This window comes from Otolemur garnettii, unplaced genomic scaffold (genome assembly GCF_000181295.1).
Source record: "Otolemur garnettii isolate 467f Iridium unplaced genomic scaffold, OtoGar3 scaffold00072, whole genome shotgun sequence".
Classification (NCBI taxonomy): domain Eukaryota; kingdom Metazoa; phylum Chordata; class Mammalia; order Primates; family Galagidae; genus Otolemur; species Otolemur garnettii.
The window spans coordinates 9,828,167-9,841,133 of record NW_003852467.1 but is presented as its reverse complement, the minus strand read 5'-3'; the positions used below and the strand labels follow the sequence as shown (position 1 = coordinate 9,841,133).

Below are 12,967 nucleotides of genomic sequence, written 5' to 3'. Positions count from 1 at the left end.
GGGGGGTGTGTAGGATGAAAGCCATGATCTAAAGCTAGATGATTAAGGTCAACAGAAGGAGGAATCATCAAAGTGACCAAGGGTTAAGTTTAGTTCCCTGAATTCGGAGTGAGAGGATTTTCTCCCCAGCACCATTGGAGCCCCATGAGCACCACCACTGTTATGTGCTGTGGTAGCCAATCAGCCTGGCTTTTAGGGAAGGTATCCTTCACTTTATCCTTAGTAGTTGCAAGGTGGATGATGGTTGGTGTATGACAGGGAAGTTGCAGGGTCATAAGAGAAGGGTTACCAAGGCCCTTCTGAAAGTCAAAATGAGGACTGGGAGGCAAGCACTTCCTCTCTGATCAGCCTTGGGAAGCCCTCCAGATCTGTCATTCTGAGCACACACCCCAAAGTGCATACTCTGGGATATCAGGTGGGCCCTGATGAGGGCCTTGTTCTGATTGGTATAAGGCTCCAAATCTACAGGAAAAGGGACAAAATAGTCAAGGTGAGGAGTCACCTAAATATTGAAACCAGAAGGGGTTACACAGAGTCCTATACTTGCTGTCATTCCTGACCAAAGTCCCTAAGGCAGATATGTCTGATTCCTCCCTAATATCCTCATCAGGAGTCTCAGGGATGTGAAGGCCTTGCTTTTTTTTTTTTTTTTTTATTGTTCGGGATTCATTGAAAGTACAAAGAACCAGGTTACATTGATTGCATTTTTTAGGTAAAGTCCCTCTTGTAATTGTGTCCCATCCCCAAAAGGTGTGTCACATACCGTGACACTCCACCCCCTTCCTTCCTTCCCTCTCTCTGCTCTCCCCTTCCCACACCCCTCTGACTGTGTATTAGGTCATTAATTGTCCTCATATCAGAATTGAGTACATGGTATCTTGCTTCTCCATTCTTATGATGCTTTACTAAGAATAATGTGTTCCACTCCATCCAGGTTAGTACAAAAGATGTAAAGTCTGCATCTTTTTAATGGCTAAATAGTATTCCATGGTATACATATACCGCAGCTTGTTAATCCATTCTTGGGTTGGTGGGCATTTAGGCTGTTTCCACATTTTGGCGATTATGTATTGAGCTGTGATAAATAGTCTAATGCAAGTGCCCTTGTGGTAAAAGGATTTTTTTTTCCCCTGGGTAGATGCCCAGTAATGGGATTGCAGGATCAAATGGGAGGTCTAGCTTGAGTTTTTTGAGAGGTCTCCGTACTTCCTTCCAAAAAGGTTGTATTAGTTTGCAGTCCCACCAGCAGTGTAAAAGTGTTCCCTTCTCTCCATATCCATGCCAGCATCTGCAGTTTTGAGATTTTGTGATGTGGGCCATTCTCACTGGGGTTAGATGATATCTCAGGGTGGTTTTGATTTGCATTTCTATAATAATTAGGGACAATGAGCATTTTTTTCATATGTTTGTTAGTCATTTGTTCGTCTATCTTCTTTAGAGAAGGTTCTAGTCATTTCTCTTGCCCATTGATATAAGGGATTGTTGATTTTTTTCATGTTGATTAAATAGAGTTCTCTGTAGATCCTAGTTATCAAGCTTTTGTCTGATTCAAAATATGCAAACATCCTTTCCAGTAGTGTAGGTTGTCTATTTGCTTTGGTTGTTACCTCCTTAGCTGTGCAGAAGTTTTTCAGTTTAATTGAATCTCGTTTATTTTTGTTGTTGTTGCAATTGCCACAGAAGTCTTCTTCATAAAGTGTTTCCCCAGGCCGATATCTTCAAGTGTTTTTCCCACGCTTTCTTTGAGGATTTTTATTGTTTCATGACTTAAATGTAAGTCTTTCATCCATCTTGAATCAATGTTTGTGAGTAGAGAAAGGTGCAGGTCCAGTTTCAGTCTTTTACGTGCGTATATCCAGTTATCCCAGTACCATTTATTGAATAGGGGTTCTTTCCCCCAGTGTCTATTCTTGTTTGGTTTATCAGAGATTAGGTGGCTATAAGATGTTAGTTTCATTTCCTGGTTTTCTATTCAATTCCAGATGTCTATGTCTCTATTTTTGTGCAGGTACCATGCTGTTTTGACCACTATGGCCTTGTAGTACAGCTTAAAGTCTGGTAGGCTGATGCCCCGGTTTTGTTTTTATTACTAAGAACTGTCTTAGCTGTATGGGGTTTTTTTCTGGTTCCCTACAAAACGAAGAATTACTTTTTCCAAGTCTTGAAAGGAAGATGTTCACACACACACACACACACACACACACACATATTTATTTATTTTGTAGAGACAGAGTTTCACTTTATCACTGACAGTAGAGTGCTGTAGTGTCACAGCTCACAGAAACCTCCAACTCCTGGGCTTAGGTGATTCTCTTGCCTCAGCCTCCCGAGTAGCTGGGACTACAGGCACCTGCCACAATGCCTGGCTATTTTTGTTGCAATTTGGCCGGGGCCAGATTTGAACCCACCACCCTCGGTATATGGGGCCAGCACCCTGACCATGGAGCCACAGGTGTTGCCCTGATGTTGGTATTTTAATAGGGATGGCATTGAATCTGTAGATTGCTTTGGGAAGTATAGACATTTTAACAATGTTGATTCTTCCTAGCCATGAGCATGGTATTTTCTTCCATTTGTTAATATCTTCTGCTATTTCTTTTCTTAGGGTTTCATAATATACTTTATAGAGGTCCTTCACCTCTTTTTTTAGATATATTCCTAGGTATTTGATTTTCTTTGATGCTATTGTGAAGGGGATTATGTCCTTAATTAGCTTCTCATCTTGGCTGTAATTGGCGTTTTGGGGGCTTTTTTTTTTTTTTTTTTAGACAGAGTCTCACTTTGTCACCCTTGGTAGAGTCCTGTGGAATCACAGCTCACAGCAACCTTAAACTTGGGTTCAAGTGACTCTCTTGCCTCAGCCTCCCAAGTAGCTGGGACTACAGGTACCTGCCACAAGGTCTGGCTATTTTTAGAGGCAGGGTCTTGCTGTGGCTCAGGCTGGTTTTGAACCTGTGAGCTCAGGCAGTCCACCCAACTCTGCCTCCCAAGTGTTAGGATTATAGGCGTGAGCCAGTGCACTCAGCCTGAAGGCCTTGCTTTGAGAGAATGGGTCTCAGGTCAGCAAAGTGAGTGGAACCAGGCCCTCCAAGAAGTAAAGTGTGGACTCTGAATGAGGACTGAGTACCCTGATTATTACAGGTCAGAGGGTCTCACAGACCTCTACCATTGCTATCATTCCAGGGTATCCCCTTGCAGATGTTGTCAGATGACATTCCCCCTCAATTCCTCATCCAAAGAGTCAGGGAGGAATATGAGCACTTTGAAAGGAGGGAGTCAGCATCAAAACAGTTAAGCAGAGAGATCACAGATCTGACCAGAAGTCATAGTGGAGTGGAGGCCCTGAGTGCAAATTAAAAGAGACATCCTCTACTTCAGAATTGGACCTGCCAGACACTGTTAGTCCTGGTAAAATGCTGGTAAGTTTGGAGGGCTGCAGTCATACACATTTTAGTTGTTTCCACAGGATCCTAAAGGGAAGAGGTTATCAGAGAATAGGAGTGTGTGTGTTCTGTGAGCAGTACCCTCAAGGAAACCTGCAGAGGCAGCTTTCAATAAAATCAAGGTTGTTTCTCTAGGTTATCTCTGAAGGGGATCACATCATTTCATGTTCTTTAGTTCAGGTCACTGAATACTTGCTGTCTGTCCCACTTAACTATCTCTGTCCAGGGTCATCATGCCTCGGGGTCAGAAAAGTAAGCTCCGTGCTCGTGAGAAACGCCGCCAGGCTAGAGAAGAACCCAGAGATGTGACAGGTGCTCAAGCCAATGTGGAAGGAGAAGAAGAGTCTCCCTCTTCCTCCTCTCCTCAAGTCGGAGATACTCTCCAGAAATCATCTACTACTGAAGCACCTGGAGGGCAGCAAGAAGCTGAGAGTGGGCCACCTGCTGCCGCTGCTGCAGCTGTTCCACACGCAAGATCTAATGATGAAGGTGCCAGCAACCAAGTTGAGGAAAGGCCGAGTGCCTCACAGGGCAGAGAGGCCACTCTGTACTATCTCAGAGGCCCTCTAGAAAGGAAGGTTGCTATGTTGGTGCATTACTTGCTGTACAAGTATCAAATGAAAGAGCCCATTACGAAGGCAGATATGCTGAGAAATGTAATCCAGATGTACAAGAATCACTTCTCTGAAATCCTCAGGAGAGCTTCTGACCACCTGGAGCTCGTGTTTGGCCTTGACATGAAAGAAGTGGATCCCAACAGGAATGTCTATGTCCTCATCAACAAGCTGGAGCTAGGCTGTGATGGAAGAAGCGGTGATATCAGAGGTGTGCCCAAGACCGGCCTGCTGATGACAGTCCTGGGTGTGATCTTCACAAAGGGCAATCGTGCCACTGAGGAGCAAGTCTGGGAAGTGCTAAATATGATGGGGGTATACGACGGGAGGAAGCATTTCATCTATGGAGAGCCCAGGAAGCTACTCACCAAAGATTTGGTGAAAGAAAAATACCTGGAATACCGGCAGGTGGCCAACAGTGATCCCCCGCGCTATGAATTCCTGTGGGGCCCAAGATCCTATGCCGAAACCAGCAAGATGAAAGTCCTTGAGTTTTTGGCCAAGATCCATGATACCGTCCCAAGTGCCTATCCAGGCTGGTATGAAGAGGCTTTGAAAGATGAGGAAGAGAGATCCCGAGCCAGAGCTGCAGCCAAAGCTCGCACTGCTGCCATGGCCAGTGCACGTTCCAAGGTTCCATCCAGCCCTAAATGAAGTCTGAAGAAGAGTCTTTATTGTGTTATGAAGAGGACTACTAATGTTCTCACTAGTGGAGGGTTGGCTAAGGCTGTTGACAACATAGTTTATAATGTGTGTTCTTGTTCTATGTGTTAACTTAGATTTTTTAAATATTGTCTCTTTGAATACAAGGTTTAAAATAGCTTCAAAATCTACAATTATGAGTGAAGCAAGTTATATATTTGTTGTTGCTTTTGTAGTGTAACAGTTTTATTACCTTATAGAACAAATAAGGAAATTTTGCATCTTTACTTAGTGATTGTGAACAAGATAACATAGTAGTGGATTAATTTTCTTGAAAATGTGAAAGGAGCTGGCAGTTATATGGGATTAAGATACAGAGGAGGAAACAAGTAAAAGATGATGAAATTTTGCATTTCTTTATCACATTTAGTGTGTTCTGAACAACTATAAAGTTAAGAGATATGTGCTTGGATATAACGAACTTACTAGAAAATGTTGGAGAAAGTGTATTATAATAAATTAGACTTCTTGCACACTGTCTCATTTATTTCTCAACGAGTGTCATCTCTTTAGAAGGCTCTGTCCAATCAGCCAGACAGACTGCTGGGATAAACAAGACCCAATTTCTCCCACTGAATTTTAGAGTCTAAGAGCAGCTGTCATGTAAGGAACATGGTGAGGTAAGACTGTGGTCCCCAGTCCTTGGGCTGCAGATCAGTACTGGTCCTTGGCCTGTTAGGAATCTGGCTGCATGGCAGAAGTTGAGCATCAGGTGAGCAAGTGAAGCTTCATCTGTATTTACAACTGTTCCCCATCACACACATCACTGCCTAAGCTCTGCTGCTCATCAGATGCCACTCATGGTGTCATTAAATTCCCATAGGAGCCTGAACCACGTAAACTGTGCATTCAAGGGATCTAGGTTGCATGCTCCTTATGAGAATCTAATGCCCTATGATATGGAGAGGCAATGAGCTTAAATCATCCCCAAACCACACGCGCCACCCCCCACCAGCCGAGTCCATGGAAAAATTGTCTTCTGTGAAACTAGCCCCTGGTGCCAAAAAGGTTGGGGACTTTTGCTCTAAGGCAAAAGAAGGTGGGAGGATCCAGATGAGAGCAGTCAAGTGCAAATGCCTTGAGCCAAATGGGTTTAGGGCCTTCAGAAACTGCAAATCTGTCAGTGTTAAGGTAAGTTATGGGTGGGTCAAGGCTGTGGGAGTGGTAAGCAGGGGTAGGACAGCAAATCCATGTGTCCAGAGTTAAAAGACTAACTCCTGGAATGGAGAACTTATTCAGCAGCTATTTGGGGGCTATGGCTAAACGAGAAGGAATCCTCATAAGGCAGGAATCGGTGTCCTGCATCCTTTTCCAGTGCCGTTGGTAACAGTGCACAAACTGTATTTTATGCACATTTATTCCATGGAATTTCTAAGAAAATAAGGGTGCTACCACCTAACATGAGTGTGCTCAGAAGCCAAGCTGCTGACAGTATTTGTCCTGGCCTGGGAATAAAGCCCACTATATTAACAGGGCCTTTTATTAGATTATCTTGAGTGTAAGTTGGCAAATTCCTAAGTGAGAGCTAGAGTTTTAATAGGCATAAATTATTAACAAATGAAAATGAGGTGGCTGGGATGGAAGGACAGTTGGAAAGGATGCCACGAGTTAGTCCTTGACACAAATTCTAGGAGCCTTCAAATGCATCCAAGTGGGGAAGACTCACACAATAAACCTCAAATTTACATAGTATTATAGCTTGGTTTTACTTACTAAGCAGCATTTTGGCTGGTTTGTGTGCTTATCACAGAGTGGTGCACATTCTCTGACATGTCTTGGTTTAAAAAAATCACAGAGTACATTTTGGTAGAGTCTGAGGTCAAAATACTAATAGTAATAAATGCCCGTTATTAAATATTCAATAAATTCTATCCATTGTGCCAAGGGCTTTCATACATTACAGATATCCCAGGAGTCCCACAAGTTCACTTCACAATGAACTTGAGCCTCATAGAGCTTTGCAATTTTCCTGACTTCACATGGCTCATAAGTGTCAGAATTAGAATTCTAATCTGAATTCATTGAAAGCCCATACTGTTCAACTCCTCAGGGCATCATGCAAATGTTCTGTCTCTTCATTTCTTTTCTCATTACTAAACAATATGGCTAGACCATGAAAAAAAGGAAACTGGGGCCAATCCCCAACATAATACCAATTTAGTATTTAAGGTATAATACCTAAAAGAGAAAAAGAATTAAACACCATTTGAGGACTGCCTCTGGGCCTCATTTGCCAAAGGTCCACCCACCCCTACCTACTAGCCCCGGTGTTCTTTGAGAGCTGACTTTGCCCAAATGATGGCACATGAGACCAGACACAGCACTTCCTGAGTTATGTTGCTCCCCTCCCTAGTCTGTCCCAGTGGGCCCTGGTGCTCAAATCTGGATCCTGACCTGCATCCAGCTCTTTCCCTACTTTATTCCATGAAGGCAACATTTTACTCTCTGTGTGGGAAAAAAGCCCAGAGTAATCTTCCTTTCTCCTGACTTCGAGCCTCCAACTTCTTAAAAATGTCCCCTGTCTGTTAGATAACTCATAGTGGAATACCTCTGATAAGGTCTGCATGCTTGGTCACACCAAATCTCATGTTGAAAATTTGATGCCCAGTGTTGGAGGTGGGGCCTGGTGGGAGGTATTTGGGCCATTCAGAGTCTTATTCCTCTCCACCCGGCCCCAGTCCTTCCACTACCCACTACAACCAAGAGAACAGTTTGAGCCAAGAATCTGGGGAGTGGCCACCTCTCCCCAGCTGGTGCATCCTCCAGTATGAGGTTTCCACAGAGAGTGGGACCCATCCCCCTACTCTTGAGGCCCTGCCGTAAATCCAGGGTGCCTGATCTTGGAGCTCCCTGCATTTCCTGAAGATGTGCACCAGTGGGTCAGACATACAGGCTGGATCCTGTGCCCTCCAGGACTCAAGTGGGTTGCAAGGGGACACCAGGGTGTATGATTCAGGAGGTAGACCTAGGAAGTGAGGGGGTCTACATGCGGAACTGATGGGGCATACAGTGGGGGTCTGAGATACAGCGATCTGGGGGATCGTCCACCCCCCACAGGAAAGCCAGACCAAAGTGGGTCCTTTGGCTAGACATCATAGCTACTGAGTGCAGCACAGTCCGGCATCCATTTACAAGTAGACACCAGTGGGCACGGATAACACAAGAGAGGTGGGGCTCTCTCCCAATAATCAACTGGGGAATTGTAGCCCCTTCCCCACAAGCAGCCTTCCCAGTTTAGAGATCCTATTTTGAATCTCCTCCCAGTGGCTTTCCCTACCCAGGAAAACAACCTTGGAGTCCTGCCAAGTGCTGGGGGGGGGGCCCTAACGCAGCCCACATTAACCCTTTCCTTTCCTCCTCTCCTCCTAAGACAAAAACACAAAAGATCTGGCTAGCACCCTCTCTCCCCCGAAGTTTGTGCCCCAAACCCTAACTTTACAGGCAAACTGTGGAATTTGCCCACCCCCTATGGCTCCACATAAAAGTGATCTTTAACTGCCCTGGGTGCAGATGCCACCCTTGCACTGCCCAGGTGGGTCACCCTCCCCTTTCCATAAACCTGGCCTGAACGTCTCTGCTCCGGTCTCTCTCTGGGTGCCACCACCTACACCTTTCACAAAGCCTCAAAGCCACACTGTTAAACTAAGACAGGTCCCCTGGTGAGGCAGATCCCAGCTTGTGGCACCACAGCAAGTAAGAGCAGGCCATTCAGGTGTTGGTTTGCTCCCAGTCACCAGAGGGAAAGAGTAGCACAGGATGGGCAGAGCCCACTCTTGATAGCCAGTAGGGGAGTTCTCATTCCTCACAAGCAGTTATCCCTGTTTGGTGAGGCTGCCTCGGCCATCTTCCCAGAAGCTCTCCCTAGCAGATGGGAAAATGGCCTTTGACTCTGCCAAAGCTTTGTAAAGCCTTCCAGGCTCACCCAACCTCACCACACCCAGCTTCTCTCCTCTATCTACTTCTGCTGTGGTGCCAGGCGTCCTCAAACTACGGCCCACGGGCCACATGCAACCCACCTAGGACATTTATTCAGCCCGCTGGGTGTTTTTGCCGCTGCTGCCTGTCCTGCTTAGCAGCCGACTCGTCCCGGGGCCAGCAGTCTGGCCCTCCAATAGTCTGAGGGACAGTGAACTGGCCCCCTGTTTAAAAAGTTTGAGGACCCCTTTTTGTTCAAACAACAGCAAAAAAAAAAAAACCTCTGGGAGTGACAAGGTCCCTCCCAAAGTTTGGGTCTTCTGTGCTTATAATAGGCACAAAAGAACACCTCTGCAACACCTCTTACAACCAATATATATAACATTTTTCTATTGGACACTTACTATGTAACAGTTAATTAGAGAGACTGCAACTGGTCATCCACTTTGTGACTTGTTCTCCATCCTTAGTTCATATGGAGGCTAAAATACCAGTCTGCTTGTAGTTAGGAAGTCTCATGACTACCCTTGACACTGAAATCTGAGCAGAATCATGTTCTTCCCCTTCAAACCAACGCATCTGAGAGCCAATCTGCCACTTCCACGTTTTCTGTTCCCTTCATCAGCAAACATAGAGAACCTGTATTGAGATATGGAGCCACATATCAATCTACATCAAATTTTATTTGCATAAGAAATAAACTTTTATTGTGTTAAGACATTTAATTTTGAGTCTTTTCCCATTACATCTCATACATACTTTATCTGTGTAATATATAGCGACTAATCTTGTTGTTAGTCTGAATTAAATATTTTCATTATGAAGAAAATAGCGCATATTTTCTTGTTGCCAGAAAATTCTAACAATGCCAAAAATAAATAACAATTTTGTTTCCTATAAAATTCAATTCGTTCCCAAAGGTAACCTTCATTGAAGGTACACAGAAGCAGGTTACATACATGTTAGGTAAGGACCCTCTTATATTTGTGTCCTGCCCCAAAAAGCTATATTGTACTAGTCTGCAGTCCCACTAGCAGTGTGTAAGTGTACCTTTCTGTTCACATCGATGCCAGCATCTGTTTTTGGGGGGCTTTTTGATAACATTAATTATTGGGCAAATGTACACATTTTATTATAGGAAAGATATGGAAAGCGAAGACTGCATTAAAGTAGAAAGAATGTCATATGATCATTGTAAATTTTTATAAATATTTCAGATATTATTCTTTTCCATTAATGATATACCAATGCATATTCTCACATATTAGTGTACGTGAATTAAGCTCTCACGGGCATCTTATTTTATTGACTTTTTTTTTATTAAATCATAGCTGTGTACATTAATACTGTCATGGGGTACAGTGTGCTGTTTTTATATACAATTTGAAATATTTTCATCAAACTGGTTAACATAGCCTTCACGGCATTTTCTTAGTTATTGTGTTAAGACATTTATATTCTACATTTAGAAAGATTCACATGTACCCTTGACCTTTTAAACTTTGGACCTTGATTGAAAATATATTGTCTCAGCAGCACCCATAGCTCAGTAGGCAGGGAGCTGGCCAGATACACTAAGGGTGGTGGGTTTGAACCTGGCCCTGGCCAGCTAAACAAACAAACAACAACAACAGCAACAAAAATGACAACTGGAACAAAAAAATAGCTGGGCATTGTGGTAGGCGCCTGTAGTCCCAGCTACTTGGGAGGCTGAGGCAAAATAATCGCTTAAGCCTGAGAGTTCGAGGTTGCTGTGAGCTGTGACACCATAGCACTCAATGTAGAGTGACAGCTTGAGACTTTGTCTCAAAAAAAAAAAAGAAAATATATTGTCTCACTGTTATTATAATCTGTATTTCCTTGTTTTCTAAGTAGGTTGAACAGAAAATGAATCTAATCCCTCACCTATATAAAGTAAGACTTTTGCAATGATGTCTTAGACACCTGGGGACACATGGTTTGGAGTTCTGATATGTCATTAAGGCATTTCTCTTTACTTTGAGAAGAAAGCTTTAGTCAGAATGACCAGGGTCAAGGAAATGGGTCCAGACAGGAAAACCTCAGTGTGTGAAGAACATCAGAAGGACCTGGGGCTAGAACAAATTTCAGAATCCACAGGGGAGATCACAAGCTAAATCAAGTCCAGAGAGCCCAGGGCAGATGGTAGTCAGTGACTTGTATCCAAAGTTCAACATATGGTAAAGAAGCACCAGGAGGAGTGAAGGTGGGCGAACTGGTGGTGATTTGGACGACTTTCCCGAATGGGTTTGTAGAACAGCAGAAAGATGTCCTTCAACTGCATTTGACAGCCTGTTCCTATAAAATACCAAGTAGTCTAAGGGTCTGGTCCACCATGCAAACATTTCCAGGGTGTTTTAAAATTAATTACAGGGGTGACAGATATATATATATGTGTATATATATATATATAATAAAGCCGTATCTTGACTGTTGTAATAATCCCAATGTGATTAAATAGAAAATTAAAAACAATAGATTCTATACTAGGCATCCTCAAAATCATCATTTGATTTCTGGTAGATGTAATAAAATCTAAAAATGTGAAGTTAGAACCAGTGTATCAGACTTGGGTAAGCAGAGGGAGGAATCCCAGATCCTAAAAGAAGTAAAGGTGAATATTCTTTTTTTTTTTTTTAAGGGAATTTGGGGGTTGGGATGAGCATAAGCACACAGTTGCCTTGTTTTTTATTCTTTCCTTTTTTTTTTCCTTGAGACAGAGTTCTACCCTATGCCCTGAGCAGAGTGCAATGGCATCGTAGGTCACTGCAATCTCAGACTGAGGCTGTGGGCATCTTGCTGCCTCACCCTCTAAAGCTGCTGGGATTACAGGCGCTCGCCGTGAGCTGGGCTGAGCTTTTCAATTTTTTTCTTTTCTTTTTTTTTGGCCGGGGCTGGGTTTGAACCTGCCACCTCTGGCATATGGGGCCAGCGCCCTACTCCTTTGAGCCACAGGCGCTGCCTGGTTTTTAATTTTTTTCATGAGTTAGGGTCCCACTCTTGAATTCACTCACTACAGAATAGAGGTGCTCACATAGACTCCCACCTCTGCCATCGCTACTGGGAATTTCCAGGAAGTGGTGGATAAAAATGGTTTCCGCTGAATTCTGTCTCTGGAATCTCAGGGACATGAACGCCTTGACTGGAGGTGGGTAGCATCAGGTCATAAAGGGAGGCGTTCCAGGCCTTAGAGCCAATACAAAGTTCCTAAGCGCATTTGAGGGGACTGCCACAGTAGAAGAGCGTGGTCCCCACAGAGTTTCGGTCTTTACTGTCAATCCAGGCAGACGGTGAGTAGGGCATGACTGGTGTATTGCCCCTCTGAATCCCCCCTCTGGGGACTCAAGAGGGTGAGGGCATTGGACCCTAGGGACCCATTAGGTATTGGCCCTAAAGTCCACATAAACTGACGTGGGTAACTGTGGCCCATTACTGCCCTCAGCTTTGGGAGCACCTGTCATTGCTGTGAGGCTCAAGACCTCTTTCATTTCACCTTCTAGAAACTGGGGGAGTGATGTGCCTTGCTGTAATACCTCCTAACCGGTTAACGGGGGAAGAACACCAGCCTGTAGTCAATAAAAGACCCCTGTATGAGTTTTAAGAGAATCCTGCACTTAACAACAGTGTGGGACCCCTCAGAGCCGCCTTCTTGTCAGCCCTCAGGGACCCCCAGCAAGGTTGGCCGGAAGCACTGCACTTGATATCCGCTCCGTGGTCTCAAAGAAACCGTGGTGTGGCGTGGCGTTGACTAAGGGAGGAGTTGCCGATCCTGCTCGGAATCAAGTAAGGACTCTGAGCTGAGTTAGATGTGGGGAGACATCTATCTCAGACTAGAGGGACTCTCAGGGATCTATACCTGCTATAAGTTCTGACAGATCCCAAATCTGCATTGTCTAATGCCCTGAGTACTTTCTAAATTCCCCCTGAGTAGACGACAATGGGCAGAGGGTGGAGAGGGGGTGCTTGGTGGAGGAGGTGAGGGTTGGGGGCTGGGGCAGTGGGCAGGGAGATGTTGGTATTGGACCAGAGTGTTGTTGGCTTCATACCAGCAGAGGCAGGGTTGCCAGAATCAAAAAGTAAAAGTGAAAACCCTGAGGGAGGTCTGTGGGGAATCCCTCCCTCGGAAAAGAGGGGGCCTCGTGGAGCCCCGCCCCTTCTGCCCCCAGAGACCAACATGGCGGTGTACTGGCTTCCGGCTTCTGCCATTGTTGTGGTGGCACGAGGAATGTGTTTGGGGTGGGGTGCATGAGGAACGTGGCAGGGGAGTGGGGGTGC

The 12,967-nt window shown here is 44.6% G+C and overlaps 1 protein-coding gene across 1 annotated transcript; it reads left to right on the top strand.

Annotated features, from left to right (window-relative positions):
- The first annotated feature begins 3,676 nt into the window (after positions 1 to 3,676).
- On the top strand, positions 3,677 to 4,711 carry LOC100953159 (melanoma-associated antigen B10-like). The gene has a single exon (XM_003793770.1). The coding sequence runs from the start codon at positions 3,677 to 3,679 to the stop codon at positions 4,709 to 4,711; it is 1,035 nt and encodes a 344-aa protein (XP_003793818.1).
- The last annotated feature ends 8,256 nt before the right edge of the window (positions 4,712 to 12,967 follow it).

Bases quoted from the DNA above. Each gene is read 5' to 3' on its own strand.
- LOC100953159 (XM_003793770.1), top strand. From the start codon at position 3,677: ATGCCTCGGGGTCAGAAAAGTAAGCTCCGTGCTCGTGAGAAACGCCGC.